Raw genomic sequence first — 14405 nt, 5'->3', positions numbered from 1 at the left:
TTTAAATACCGATGACAAGCACCAGATTTAAAATGCAGTGCAGTTTATCCCACCCAGGATTCAAATTATTCCCTTCATTTTGATTGGTTGTGGGTATCTGGGATGAAGGTTAATGGATAAAAGAGGAGCTCACCCACAGTGGAATTCATGCAAAAACTGACACTGAAAACTACGGTTTGAAAGTTTGGATTTATACAAAATTTTGAGAGAGCAAATGTCCTAAATGAAAGTCACGTTTTCTATATACCTTTCTGGGTTTTGTAGACAGTGACTGGCCTTATTAATAACTCCTCCTTACTTGTTATGTCATGTGGATAAAAATGTGAGATACTTCAAGGTGATTTTAAAAACACATGAACACAATGAACTGATAACATCAACAATGACGCAAGGAAAACAAATCCTGTGCTACACTTTTACTCATACAAGTCTTGTACTGTGAGATAACATCAATCACATTATGCATTCTGGAATAAAAACTATGCAAATTCCTTTTGATCTGTGTTTGAATTGCATTTTAATGATATTTAAAGCAATTTTCAAATACTGGTAAAACAGTTTGCTCTTTAAATACTCCAAACCACACCTTATAACTATGTCTAAATTTGCCCAGCTTTAATTTTTGAAGGACTGTTCTATAACCTCAAGTAGAACAAGGTAGGAATATTAGCAAACAGTAATAAGCTTTTTGTAGACAAAAGAAGTTGACACAAGCGGTGCACAATCAAATAAATGGCAGGAATAACCAGTTCTTTTCACAGAGCTCCCCCCCCCCGTCTTTTTCTGGTTTGGACACGTTTTTCGCAAATTAGATTTTTATGTAAATGCGTGCATTTGAAGGGTATCTGCTTGCATGTGTCACTGGGTTTGTCAGATGTGCATGCATGGGATCAGATGTGATGACAGGTGGCAGAACCGATGGGATATCACACTCCAACCTGAAGTGAAGGGCTCTCAAACACACAGTTACGCCACCTGTCAACGCAAGGCTTAACCATAAAGCGAGACAGATAATCTAATGAACTTGGACAACCAGAAGGTGTCCGAGCACGTTCCTTAATGTCATGTATGTGTGTGTGCGCTCTAAATTGCAGTGTGAGTGGACGGTATTGTTGTTTCTTCAAACACACACTAACTGCTGCAGAAGCCACATTTCTCATTTCACAATATGAAGTCCAAAGAAAACACAAATCGTCTTTTCTTTCCAGATGTCAGAAAGAAAGCATCTGTAGTGCTGCTAAAACTAGCTGAGTGGAGCCGACAGATGCCTCAGAGAACACTAGTGGTAAAGTGAGAAGAATGCTACTTATATAATCTCACAATAATTAGCAGTACTTCTTTAAGACAAATTTTTCTCACACTACCCGACATCCATTGTGTATGACGTCTTATTCTATGGTTCAGGCCAATAACAGCAGGGAAGTTTCACCACATTATTAAGCGTTAATTGCTGCTGAAGTACAGGTTAGCTATGAAGTCTCTACTAATCCATAACTTAGTAATAGTAACAATGCCACATAAAACTACAGTGCAGCATTTATCAAAGCTGCAACGGATGAAAGAATATAGATATATTTTTATTTCTGCTTTATATAATATATACAGAGACATAAGAAAATGACATTACACTACAAACCAATTCTGTACAAAAAAACACTAGGAACTGGAGATTATCACATATCAAATGAACACAAGTCACACATTGTCAGATTAGTGTACGTTTCGTCTATCAAGCATACTAGTACTCAATATACATTGTCTTATGTACACATATCCTTGATACATCAAAAAATCTTTGTAAAAGTTCATTTTTTCCACTTAAATATTTGTTGGTATTTGTCTAAAAACCATTAAGGTCATCTCTATGGGAGTCTTGTAGTATGTATCTTGTAAGCCTCTCATACCTTCCTTGGCTCTTCCACTCTTACTCTCATGCACTAACTCATCTCTAGTTTATCAATTAACATCATATACTATAATTGCAGAGTTGGTTTTCACCAGTGGTCTTACCTGTTCTAGGATGGTCTGGAGTCTCTCAGGCTCTAGGTCGATCACATATTTCCTCTCCTGCCTTCGGTCCAGGTCTTCCAGGATCCTGCGGTACGATGCGTCGTTGAAACTCTCCACACAGATTGCGCTCACCTGTTTTTACGCATATTCACACAGAGTATTCATTAAAACATCAGCATCTTAGGAGAGTGGAGTCAAATAAGAAAATCATGAACACATTTACAATGTGTATGTGAATGACTGTGAATGACTGTGCAGTGCGTATGCTCTATGAGATCATTTTGCTTAAGAAGTGTGCTTTCTGGCAGGTTTCCAAGAATGTTTCTTTGTGTGCATGACTGTGTGCGTGCGTGGGGGTGGGTGTGTGAGTGTGTGTCCTGACCTGCCATGCATTCTGCCCCGCTTTCTCCATAATTGCCTGCAGTATTGCATAACCTAAACAACAGAGAGTTAGGAACAGAAGGAGACAAAGAGAGAATTAATGCTGCTACATGGTAGATGCAGTAGTTTGGAGGCTGAGTAGATGAATTTTACAAACAATCCCTGCTTGTGATGTGAAATAAACAGCAACTTTAAAAAGGAGAACAACTTGCAAACCCTTTTTATTTCTCTAAGTAAATAGGGACTTTAAAGTGGGGTGAAAATGATAAAAGGAACCTTGAAAAACCAGTACTTGGCTACATAATATTTTATTTAACAACAAGTAACTAAAGTCAGGCTCTCGCATGGGGGAAAAAAAACGACATTCAAAATCTAAAGAAGTAGATCTTTAGATTTCTTGTGTAAATATAAAGATTTACATATGATGACATAATGAAACTCATCATCTTAACCAGGTTCTCAAATCTTTTTACACTAATCTTGCCTGTAAAACACACAACCGACTCCAAATATAATCTATTTAACTAGGATGAAACTCAAAGGAAAAATCTATGTTAAAATTGAATACATATAATCATCCAGAAGTATAGCCTCCCTTTTCAGCTTGTTGAGATTTACAAACTAAGGTCCTGTAAAAGCTTTTAATCAGTCTGAGTTCTGGAAGTACAGATTTTTTTTTTTCAATCTTCCTACTGTAGATTTACTGCTGTGTTTAGGTTCATTCTGCCATTTCTGACCTAGGTCAGACAGTTGGACAAACAGAAGTTCTCAGGAGATGCAGAGGTTCTGTGGCAGCAAGACGAGCCCAAATCATCACCAGTCAATCACTGTGTGAATGGCAAATGTGAATGGCTTGTACTTGTTTAGCGTTTCATCAAGCCTACAGGACACACCTGACTTGAATAAATGGTTGATTAACAGGGTTTCTGGACCAGAGACACATCTAAAATATCTGGCTTAGATGCTAAAATATGAAAAAAAGTGCAAATCATGGCATGTATTTGTATATGCTTAATACTTCGTAAAACCTCCTTTCGCTCTTAAGGTCACAACTAAAGATTTTTAGAACACCTGTGTCATTTCATGCTGCCATGCCACCACTTTGCCTCATCCCACCAGAACCCCTTCTTGTGGCTGTTTGGTAACTAAACTTCTCACTCTGAATGTGAGAAGTTAATGGAGACAAACCTCTTGACTTAAACCTGAATCAAATGGCTGAACTACCTTATGAAAATGCAGTCAAGTTCTACAAAACCTGCCAATGACCTAATTACTTGATGCAGGTGTATTGAAGCAGAACCACATCTAAAAGTTGCAAGGCAGCAGTTCTCAGTGACTGGAGTTAGAAAACCCTTATCTAAACCTTTCAATTATACATGTGTCTGTATTTTTATGGTCACTGAGGATGAATCTCTATAGCCAAGTCAATTATTTCTAGACTCTATCCATCTTTGCATCAATTACAACAAGGTTCTTTGTCCCTGATGAAGAAAGGCATTCCCACAGCATAATGCTGCCACTACCAGGTGTTGACATGGAGGTAGTTTATTATATACCATGTGCAGTGTTAGTTTTATGCCAAACCAGTAACAAGACAAATGTCCTTATTGGAATAAGATGCATCTTATTCTTGCCAGCCTTCCTTAAAGGTCAGATTTATGGAAAGTTTCCATAATGCTGTGTGTTCATTTATGAGGCTCTCAGAGATCAATTGGATTTATACTGAAATTAAATTACAAACAATTGAACTGTATTTATTGTTTAAGTGACTTCTGATGGCAGAAGACTGTATTAAAGACTTTAATACAGTCTTTTGTATTAAATATTATTTAGTGGCATTATAGTAAAGAAGACGGAGTACAAGTACTTTAAACTTTATTCTTTTTTTTAAATTATGTATCATCTTCCTTTGACCTCACAAAGACAGATTCTTTCTGTTGGCCTGTCGCATAGAAAGCATTTTCTCAAGTTTCTAGATGTAATCTGACAAAATTTAAGCTCTTTTTCAATATTTAAAGCAGCTTTTTCAAGGTACTTTATCCTGATAGTTTTGCACTGAAACAGAATGGGAAAAAAACCCCTAAATATTTAATTCAAAGTCACCTGCAGATAAAATGTATAAAACTTTGGCATTTTATCTTCCAACATAAATGGAAGCACACAAGACAAAATGAATTTCAGTCTGGCTCCTTATCTCCATGGCCTCCACACTGATGCTAAAAACACATTTTTCTGTCATAAAATAAATGCAAGTGTGCTCTGAGCCACATTTTATGCTATAAATATTTTGCATACATAGATGCTGTCTTTGGACTACATGCATCCATTTTTGATGCGTGTCTGCATTTAAATGTGAGCACTGCATTTGTCTTTGCATGCAATTATGTGTGTACATGGATATTTGTGTGAGAATGCATGTGTCAGCAGGCTATCGGTGGAGCAGAGCAGAGCAGGGGACATAAAACAGATAACAGCGATACTGCCTATTTTCCAGCACATTACCAGCAACAGGGCCTGATGGGAGCCCTATAATGAAGGGTCCTGCCTTGGCCGAGTCATGGGTGAGTACAGTCCAAACTCTGTGCATCTATCCTTTTCTCAGTTTCTCCCTCCTTTCCCTGTTTTCTCTGCTCCCTTCCTCCTACAGTGCATCCCCTGAGGCTTGTGATCCTGTCTGTCCTTTTACTCCTCTTGTTTGCCCTTTCTGTTATCTCTTTCCTGCCTCCCCTCTCTAGGCACACATCCACCTCTACCTTCTCCTCATCTCCATCACCTTGTGTATCTCCTCCCATGACCCATGTATTTTCCAACGTTTTGGCTGCCTCACCAACTTGATTCATTCCCTCCTTCCTTCCTCTTTCTGTAGCTACTCCCCTGGGTACTAACCCTGACAACCTGGACCACATGGAAGTTGGCAGAGGCACAGACAGGGTCCACACATCTTTACACACTGTGCAGCTCTCTAGTACTCCTAGCTCACAACCACACAGTGGTCTGTGGGGACTTTGTGTCATATTTGACCTGCGTTTCACTCCTCATGGCAGAGAATTTGTCTGTGTGTGCATGCATGTGTGCAAAAGAGAAAAAAATGTTCCAAGGATACCCATGACAATGGCTTATGGCCAGGGGCCTAATCTGTTCCCGCACCACTAACTTACTCATACTTCATGACTGCATGGTTAAATTAAAGGCAGGTGAATGCTTGAGGAATTGGGGCCAACCTCTTGCTTCTTGCTGAAATGAGACAAATTACAGCCTTTCCTTATGCAGCTTTAGTCAAGCCAATTTAGATCTATCAGCACAAACTCTCTCCTTTTATGGAATTTCACTTTAACTCAGATTAACACTGAGAGTTTAATACAATTTTCACATGACGCAATTGAAAAACAGAAATTGTTCTCAGTTTTCAAATCTAAAAGAATGTGTTTGGAATGCCCATTTGTGGTGTCACACAAATAAATCCCAAATGAATATTGGAATCTGTTTCAATCTCCCGCAGCCGAGTATTTAACTAGGCGCAGAGTCATAGAGCAGAATAGCTATTCAGATCCAGTAATCACATTAGTGCTTACAATTAAGCACTGAAATAATTTGGAGGCATTTAAACTATAGTGGTGCTTGAAGTTTTTTACTCCCCATTAACAAAAAGATCTATCAAACAATATCCTAATATAATTTGGATAATGAACATAGGTTCCAATGTACAACAAAATGATAAAACATAAAACTTTACTGTGAATTGCTACATTAAAATAACAAACTGTGATGTATATGATTTGCATATTACTACTTATGCACACTTTACCCCATCATGTCCAACACAAAATATAATTAAATTTTTTTTTTTTATATAAATTCAAATCTGAAAAGTGTAGACACATGGGTATTTTCTACTTTGATACTCCGAAATAAACTTTAATGCCACCACTTACTTTCAAAAGTCAATTAATTTCCAAACAGAGCCCATTATGGAGCAAAGTAACTTCACAAAAAAACCCAGCTGTTCTTTAAAGGCCTCAGACATTGACATTAAGACTTTAGTTACCAAACAGCCACAAGAAGGGGTTCTGGTGGGATGAGGCAAAGTGGTGGCAGCATTAACTATGTGAATGTGCTTTTTTACTCCTCTAAACATACAGCCACTCTGTAATGGTTTAGATCAAAGCACACTAATGTGTCAGAATGGACCAGTTAATACTGGTCCATTCCATAAAGTATAAACCCCAAATTTTGTGAGAATATGTGCCTTTAAAATTGATATCAAAAGATGCATTCCATCCAGGCTGACTGAAATTAAGCAATTTTGCAAAGAAATTGTTAAACTTTTTACCCTTAGATTTGCAAATTTATTAGAGGCTTGGTATACCGAAAGATTTGTAGAAATTACAGCAGAAGCTGGTTCTACAAAGTTGAGTCAGGTAGAAAAAATACAAATGACAACCCAACATTTTTAATTTACATTTGTACAAAAGACATATTACAGCCATGCAAAACTTTCCTTCTATTTCAAAATGCTGAATTAGTTAGTCTGCCCCGAAAAAGTACCTTGAAGTTTGTGACAAATGTGACAAAATAAACATAAAGGTAAGTAAAGGTTCATCCTGTAGGAACAATTTTTGTAGGCACTGTTGTCCATTTGTTTGGGGATATGATGAAAGGAAAGGGTTGTCCTTTTCTCTATAAGGCAATTCATTGTGTTTGCAAAATGTAACTAATGATGTATAAGCAAGTAATGCTACCACACCAAAATGTGCAATGTACTTTAAAGATATCAAGCACTTAATCTGATACATCCCTCAAAAATGCGGGTCTATTTCTAAAGGTAATGAAAACACTGAGCAATAAATTGAAAAATCTCTGTGCGACACCTTGTTAGATATACTTGTCGGTTTGTATTTACCTCGGTCTGTGTCATATAGGAAGACAAATCGGTTCCAGTCATAGTGGTCGAGCAGGGACAGCAGAGCTCCTCTGATGGACGGCCTCAGCTGCAGCGTGAACTGTCCCTCGCCCTCAGTGGGAAAGCTGGGCGTCACCAGGCTGATGTGCAGGGCTCCACAAAACGACGTCAACGTGTTCACCGACCGCTTGTCGTAAAGGCCAAAGATGGCAAAGACCCCCCTCGAATACTGTGAGCAAACTAATGTGGTGAAGGACGAGAAGAAAGGGGGGAACGGGGAAGGATATGGAGATCAAAATGGAAAATGTAATGAAATTGGAAAAGAACAAGAGAAAATTAAGGAATCTAAAATTTAAAGTTTACTGGGTGACACAAATTAAAGAGGAAAAAAGAAATACTTTTAAAAAATTTCTTTTGATTTTGTAAATGAGTTGCAGAGGGTCTGCAGAACTCTGCAGAGGGGGAGAATTCAGAACACATGGGTCTTAATTAAATTCGCTCTGTGGAATATGCTTAAATATGCCAACCATTTTAATGAGCTACCACTTCAGCTCATGTCAGCCCTACACTACCTCCTCTTTCCTAATTAGGCCCACAAACTGCATGTTTTGAAAAGTGTATGTGCCTGAAATTCAAAAGTACCTTTTTAACCTCGACAGAAGTTGAAACTGCATCAATCAAATTTGTCTCAAACATAGATAAAACAGATTCATGCCACCATAAGGAAAATCTCATCTGCCTCATAACGTCATGTACAAAAACAGAAATAAAAAATAGAAATTCAAAGCTCAAACATTTGCACATGCATGTGTTAAAATCTAAGATACCCACAAGCCAGCACATTTCAGACTTTCATTAAAATAAAAAAGCTGCCCTCATCAACAAGAACTAACTGACTTAGCTGCATTTGTAGTCATTAAAGAAATTAGAGTCAAATATCTAACCCTGCTTAAAGCTAAATGTCCTTAGGATCTATCGTTGAACATAAGCAGACTTGAAGATGCAACCCCCTTGACAGAACCACAAGCAAGATTTAAAGATTGTGTCATTTGGCAGGACTGCACATGCAAAGAAAATAGGACAACAAAACAATTAAAAACATTTGACTTAATGAAAAAGGTTAGCCTTTTGAATTAACACTAAAATCTGGGAACGTGGTCTAAAAAGGTGCCTGAATTTAATTCCATAATGTTATTTTCCACTACCATCATAAACGGCCGCATTTATCAATTCAGCCAGATATTTTATTATTTTTTTGTTGCTGATCTCTGACTTCATCCTGCATTATAATTTACTCGCTTCCCAGTGATATGTCATCAAGGAGTAAACACTAAGACAGAAAGACTGCAGGCTGCGCTTTTAGCAACAACTGCACGACTCCAAAAGCTCCTTTTTTTCATTTTCTTTTTTTAATCTTTTCGTACGTTGCATCATCTATATCCCTAGATCCTTTCTTCTGTTTTTAAGGCAGACTCCCTTCATCCTCTCTTTCAGCTTCCACCATCCACTCTCTCATCTCTTCTCTCCTGCCCTCCCTCCCTCCTTCTTCTTCTCCTTCTCCTCCTGGGACTGAGAGTAATTCCATTATCAGCTATAAGCCTCAGTGGGGGTAAACACTGAGGGAAATGCTGCTTTGACGGTTCGGCTTGTGGCAATTAAACAAAGCCATGGCCTCTGCACCCGGCCGGCGATAAGGCAGGGATTTAGTCTTAGATTATGACAGGAGCTAAATGTCTTTAATTCAGAGAACTTGCATATGAGCTGTACTCAGCATGCGTCATTCAGCTGCTGCTAAGTCATGCCATCCTAAGTGACTTTCATGTTGGTTTTTACAAAGACACTGCATGTTTTTTAATGTTTCTGAGCATAAGAGAGACAGGTGAACAGATGAGACTGAAAGGTGTTAATTTTTGACAGATAAAGCAGTGATTTACTTCAGACTTATTAGAGAAAATAAATTATGATACGCCAATTTAAAAAAATTAATCTAAATTTAAAATGACGGTGCAAAGGATTAACGCTGACAACCAGCAGGGATATATAATTATACTAAAGCAGTTGGGAAAAATTACACTTCTTTATTTTTGATAGTCACTTACTGAAAAGCGCTGTCTAGTAGAAATGAACATCATTTGAAAACAAAAGATTATCAATATACACACCAGCCACTTTATTAGATAAAACAGGTTAACACATTCAACTATTCAGTCACATCACAGCAACTCAAAATGTTAGGATCCAACAAAATTCCTGCTGTTTTCAAATTCCAAATCTAAATTGCATAGCCTTTGAACAATCACCACTTTTCAGGGACTTATTTGTGTCTGTCAGTATAAATATGTAGATTATTTTTTTCTTGATGATTCTCTGTCTTCTGCAACTCACATTGAGATGTTGGTGAAAAAGCTTAAGTTGTAACTTCTTTCTTGAATAAAGTCTCTTTGTCTTTTAAATCCAACAAGGGGCTTGTCGCTGCTTGTTCTGCCTGTCCTGGATTATGATGATTTCATTTATATGCTCTCTTCTTCTCCAAGCCATGCTTTGGATGCTGATTACCACATGGTTAAGGGATTTATAACAAACTTTAAAAACTCACACACCATTGTTTGTAATATGCTTCTGTTTGATGGTCTGACTTGGGTACTAATGAAGTGAAGCATTGGTATGTTAATCTATCTCTATTTTGGAACATTTGTCTTAATTTTTCAGGTCTACATTTATCAGAAAATTCTGTTGGTTGCAGTGTTTGGTCCCAGAATATAATTGTTTTCTCATTACTCAAATCCTTGATTCTCCCATGTCAGCCATTCGGAAGTACCTTAACACCTTCTCCTGCAATGTGTCGCCTATTTACCAAAAGCTCCACCTTGGAGCTTTTGTCCTCAACTGGGCCTTTCTGTCTCCCCTTGCTCCTCCAGACTAGCGGTAGCAGCAATTAGCAAACACCTGGTGGAACTGTGAGTATGCCTTCACCAAGAAGCAAACAGCATCAACAAATGACATGGAGAAGCATTATGGTGAAGACATGCTAAACAGAGGCAGTGTGAGAAGGGGCAGAATGTTCTTAAAGAGACAGAGGCCAATTTCAAGGAGTCAAATAGAGCTATAAATCAAAATTTCATCTAAGTTCTTCTTGATATAGTATTTTTATAACAACTGAAGGTAGCATAGTGACTTGAATTTGCTATAAAATGGCACTATTGGCCTGACCATTTAAGGGCAGGAAACAAAGGCTGCAGTTCCGATAACCTCACAAAAAGTGGAGTACACAGACAGAAAATAATGTTGCCTTGTCCATTGAGATGAAATTGCATGTGACTTGATCAGAGTTTAATCTCAGAACATCACACAACAGGTTTTAAACATTTTGTTCTAGAACGAAAAGACATTGGGTCTGTCTAGGCTACTGCAAAACTGCCTGGGATTTGTTTTGTTTTTTGTTCTTCTATGTTTAAATATGACTTACGGCAACAAACAATGCAACTAAAAGAAATGTACTGAACACAAAAAAATGTTTCCTCAGAGCAAGCTCCCTCTTAATATATGCAGTGCAGAGACACTCCTCAAAACTGCAAGAACAATATCTCACTTTATCAGTACAGAAAAAAGTCTTAGATTACATTTTTAAATCAACACTAGTTCAGTGAATGTCTGTCTTCATAGCAATCACTGTACTATTGTCGTGTTAGATTTGTCTCTGAATTTGGAGCTCGGAGCTGAAAATGACACCATATCCAATATGAGACAACTTATTGGTGAGCCCAAAAACGGTGAGATCTGACATTCGTATGTATCAACAGCATATCCCAATAAAAAGGTATTTATCTCCATTTATTGATTTCAAACACAAAAGGAACATGTTCATAGTTCGATGCTTTACAGTGCCACAGTTGGAGTCCAACTCCGGTCAGCTCAAATAGCAAAATTATGACAACTTTGGTCAAAGGTGAGTGGAGGGCCCAGGCAAGCAGGGCTGAGAGATTTCTTAGCACAAGTGTCATTCACAAAAATCAACCAAAGGGCCACCATGGTCAAAATAAATTATTTATAATATCCGGCATTGGTTACATTATGAAAGGCCCAGGCTTGATCTGTAGATAAATCTGTGCTCTGTTGCCACCCTGCAGACTCAAATTGCAAATGCAAAGTCAGTCAAAGTTTTGAAATCAGCGAACATTTCTCCATTTGAAGTGATCAGAAGTACTAAACAGAGGGGTGCATACAGAGTACTCTCTCTGCCACAGGGGAGCCATAAGAACTCACTGAGTTCTACATGACGGGTTCCTAGTTGGTGGGGCTTTGTGAATTAGACAGATGTGTGAACTCCTTTTTTCATGTATGTTTTGAGAGAGCTATGACTGGACAGTCATTTAATGAATCAGCATGTGATTGAATATTGCTGTATGTTAAGGCTGTTATTAGAAAAAAAGATTGCATCATCCTCTGTTCTTAAAGTTGGTTTATGTCATCATTTCACTCAACCGCCATTTAAAAAAAAAAAGATTTTGTGGATTTATTATTAATTGCAAAAGAAAAGAACTTCAATCCACTGACTCAAAAAGTAAAAAAAGTGTACTTGAATTCCTTAACCTTGATGCAATTAATAACTGATGTCTTAAACCGTTTGGTTTATCAGCCCCCTGGGTCTCCATTAAAGCTATCTCTGACAGCCTAAACTCCACTCATTTTTAAATCACACTAAAACCACTGAGCCTGCAGTCTAAACAACCAAAGAAAAGACAGTCTTTCCTTAGGTCTTTTTGAATCACCTCCACTTTTTTTTTTTAAACTCCCATGTGCTTTTAATCTTGGCTTTGCATTCCAAACACTCTCATCCCTTTTTTTTTTACTTCCTCCATTTCTCCTTATGATCTATGTCTCTATGGGACTGTCACTTTACAACCCCCTCTACTAACACCAGGCTGCCGCAAGGCTAGAATGTGCCAGACAGTGGCGTCATTATAATAAAACGTGCACTAAGCTTGGTTCATAAAGCTTTAATGAGAGAAGGGGACCAGCGGCATGGTGCATCATCACTACAGTAAAAACACTGGACACAATGGGTCTTGTGGGACTTTCTTCTGCCTTTTGTAGTCTCCTACTTGCTTTTCTTGCTGCATCGTGTGTACGGTGATAATTTTTTAGGTGATCCTGCTTGTTCACTCTTTCTGTCAAGCAGTTAAAAAGGTAGCATGCATTTTTTTATATGACAGCACAATCATCCTGTGTTCAGAACTCAGGTCTTTGTTTATTGTGAAATTTCTGTACAACTCGTGTATCTCAACATGTTTCCACATTACAGAGCAATAATTTAACTGTGATTGTTGATCAAGTACAGTATCATGATAAAACAATTTCACCACTTATGATACATCTGAAATGTTTCAGACAAATTGACCCATTATAAAATACTACCTGAACTAATGCAGAAAGTAGGTTTGTTTGTTTTCTTTTAAAGGGTGGAATATCAGCTAAACAAACCTGGAAGAATGTGAAAATACAATCCCTTCTTGTTGAAATGATTTGAATTACCTGTGATTAAAATAACATTTTGGAAATTTAAACACAACTTCAGCTAAATCCAAGCCTGATTACTCCCAAGCCAATTAAGAAATCACACAAACACAACATCTCGGATCAAATGAAATAGGCTAAAAAAATGGGGTTTTTTTAAATCACCATGTTGAAATCTCCAGAAATTCCAGAGCAGAGAAGACACAAGGTATGATTGACAACTATAGCTTGTAGGTATGATTCCAGCTTCCACATATCACAAATCTATGTAGTCCTGTTCATCTGTGTCAGTGTATGAATGTGTGTGTGTTTGTGGGTGCAGATGAGTGAATGTGTCTATAGTGTAAAGTGTATTGGTCAGCATGAGGAAAGGCATTATACTAATTCAGTCCATTTAAAATATATAAATCTGAAAATGGTTACACAACCAGTCCTAAAGTATGTGAGTGGTAAGCTGTGAACTTTCTCAGTGACCAGAATTGCAGTTCTCAATTGCCTCATTTAAAGTCAGTGTTAAACTAATTATTTTTATTTAAGGGAAAATTATTGATATTTCTTTTATGAGCTGAAATATTTAGCTGTGAGAAAAAAAAACCTCAAAAAATATACTTTGTTTTCTCACCAGCCTTCTTTGATTCTTACTTTGGTTCTTATACGTTTAGAAATTTGTATTTTCTCCATGACAGAATGAAAACACACAGAGATTAACCTGCTGTTGATTAAACTGTCAGCACATATCAACACAGCTCAGCACCAAAAGTTCTGCACACACATTACTCAGTCACCTATGACAGCATTCATGGGCATAATCTGCTCCTCTTCATCATATGCAAACAACTTCCACACTTTCTGTCCTGATGCTGCAGTTGTTGTTTTTTTCCCTGTTAGTCTGAATAACAGCCCTGTAGCGGACACATTATCCAAACAGCTTACACGGCAAAATACTGTGAGTTCTCGCTACCAGAAGGCAAAGGCAAAAATAAAGAACGCATCATTATAAATGAGGGATACAAGCCAATTTAAAAGCCATGAAGTGCATTTTTTTCTACAGTGGTCAGAAAGGAATACAGTGCAGCACAGTAAAACTTGGAGAGGGCGGGGCAAACATAAACGGCACTAATAACCTTTAATGAGCAATATAATTAGATGAAAATCTACTGCCCACCGCCTCATTCACTGTTCAGTCCGTTTCCAGTTGTAGACTCTTCAGTGGAAAGGTCTTGTGCATAAATTTTATTCAGTGCTGCAAGACAGTGTCTAATCATCCTTCCACAAAAAAGCAAGTGTGCTGAAGTCAACATATCTTATCTCCACAATTATTGAACAAAGTAAATATGGAGTGCAAAACTTATGATATAACATTTTTTGTCCAATTATCAAATATTTAATTTTAGAATTGTAGGTGGTAATTAAGTAATGTTATTGTTACAAAAATCATTTTTAAAACAGTCACTTACAGTATCTTGCTACTTATATAAGTTATGCACTATTTTTTTAATATAACAAAAAATTGATATGGGTCTAAATGTGAAGAAAATATTTGAATTTGAAGCACCATTCTCTGTCACATACAGTATATTCCTACCTAAACAGTTGTCAT

At 37.5% G+C, this 14405-nt stretch overlaps 1 protein-coding gene across 8 annotated transcripts in view; it reads right to left on the bottom strand.

Annotated features, from left to right (window-relative positions):
• Positions 1-14405, bottom strand: part of gria4a (glutamate receptor, ionotropic, AMPA 4a) — a 122085-nt gene that overhangs the window by 70552 nt on the left and 37128 nt on the right. For all 8 annotated transcript variants that reach the window (XM_027998890.1, XM_027998896.1, XM_027998892.1 and 5 more), the window contains exons 3-5: positions 7292-7531; positions 2393-2445; positions 2011-2142 (exon numbers count right to left, since the gene is read on the bottom strand). In XM_027998890.1, the coding sequence (XP_027854691.1) occupies positions 2011-2142; positions 2393-2445; positions 7292-7531 (425 nt within the window). The remainder of the gene's footprint in view (positions 1-2010; positions 2143-2392; positions 2446-7291; positions 7532-14405) is intronic.

Source organism: Xiphophorus couchianus, chromosome 18 (genome assembly GCF_001444195.1).
Source record: "Xiphophorus couchianus chromosome 18, X_couchianus-1.0, whole genome shotgun sequence".
NCBI classification, from domain to species: domain Eukaryota; kingdom Metazoa; phylum Chordata; class Actinopteri; order Cyprinodontiformes; family Poeciliidae; genus Xiphophorus; species Xiphophorus couchianus.
This window is presented reverse-complemented; position numbering and strand designations above follow the sequence as displayed.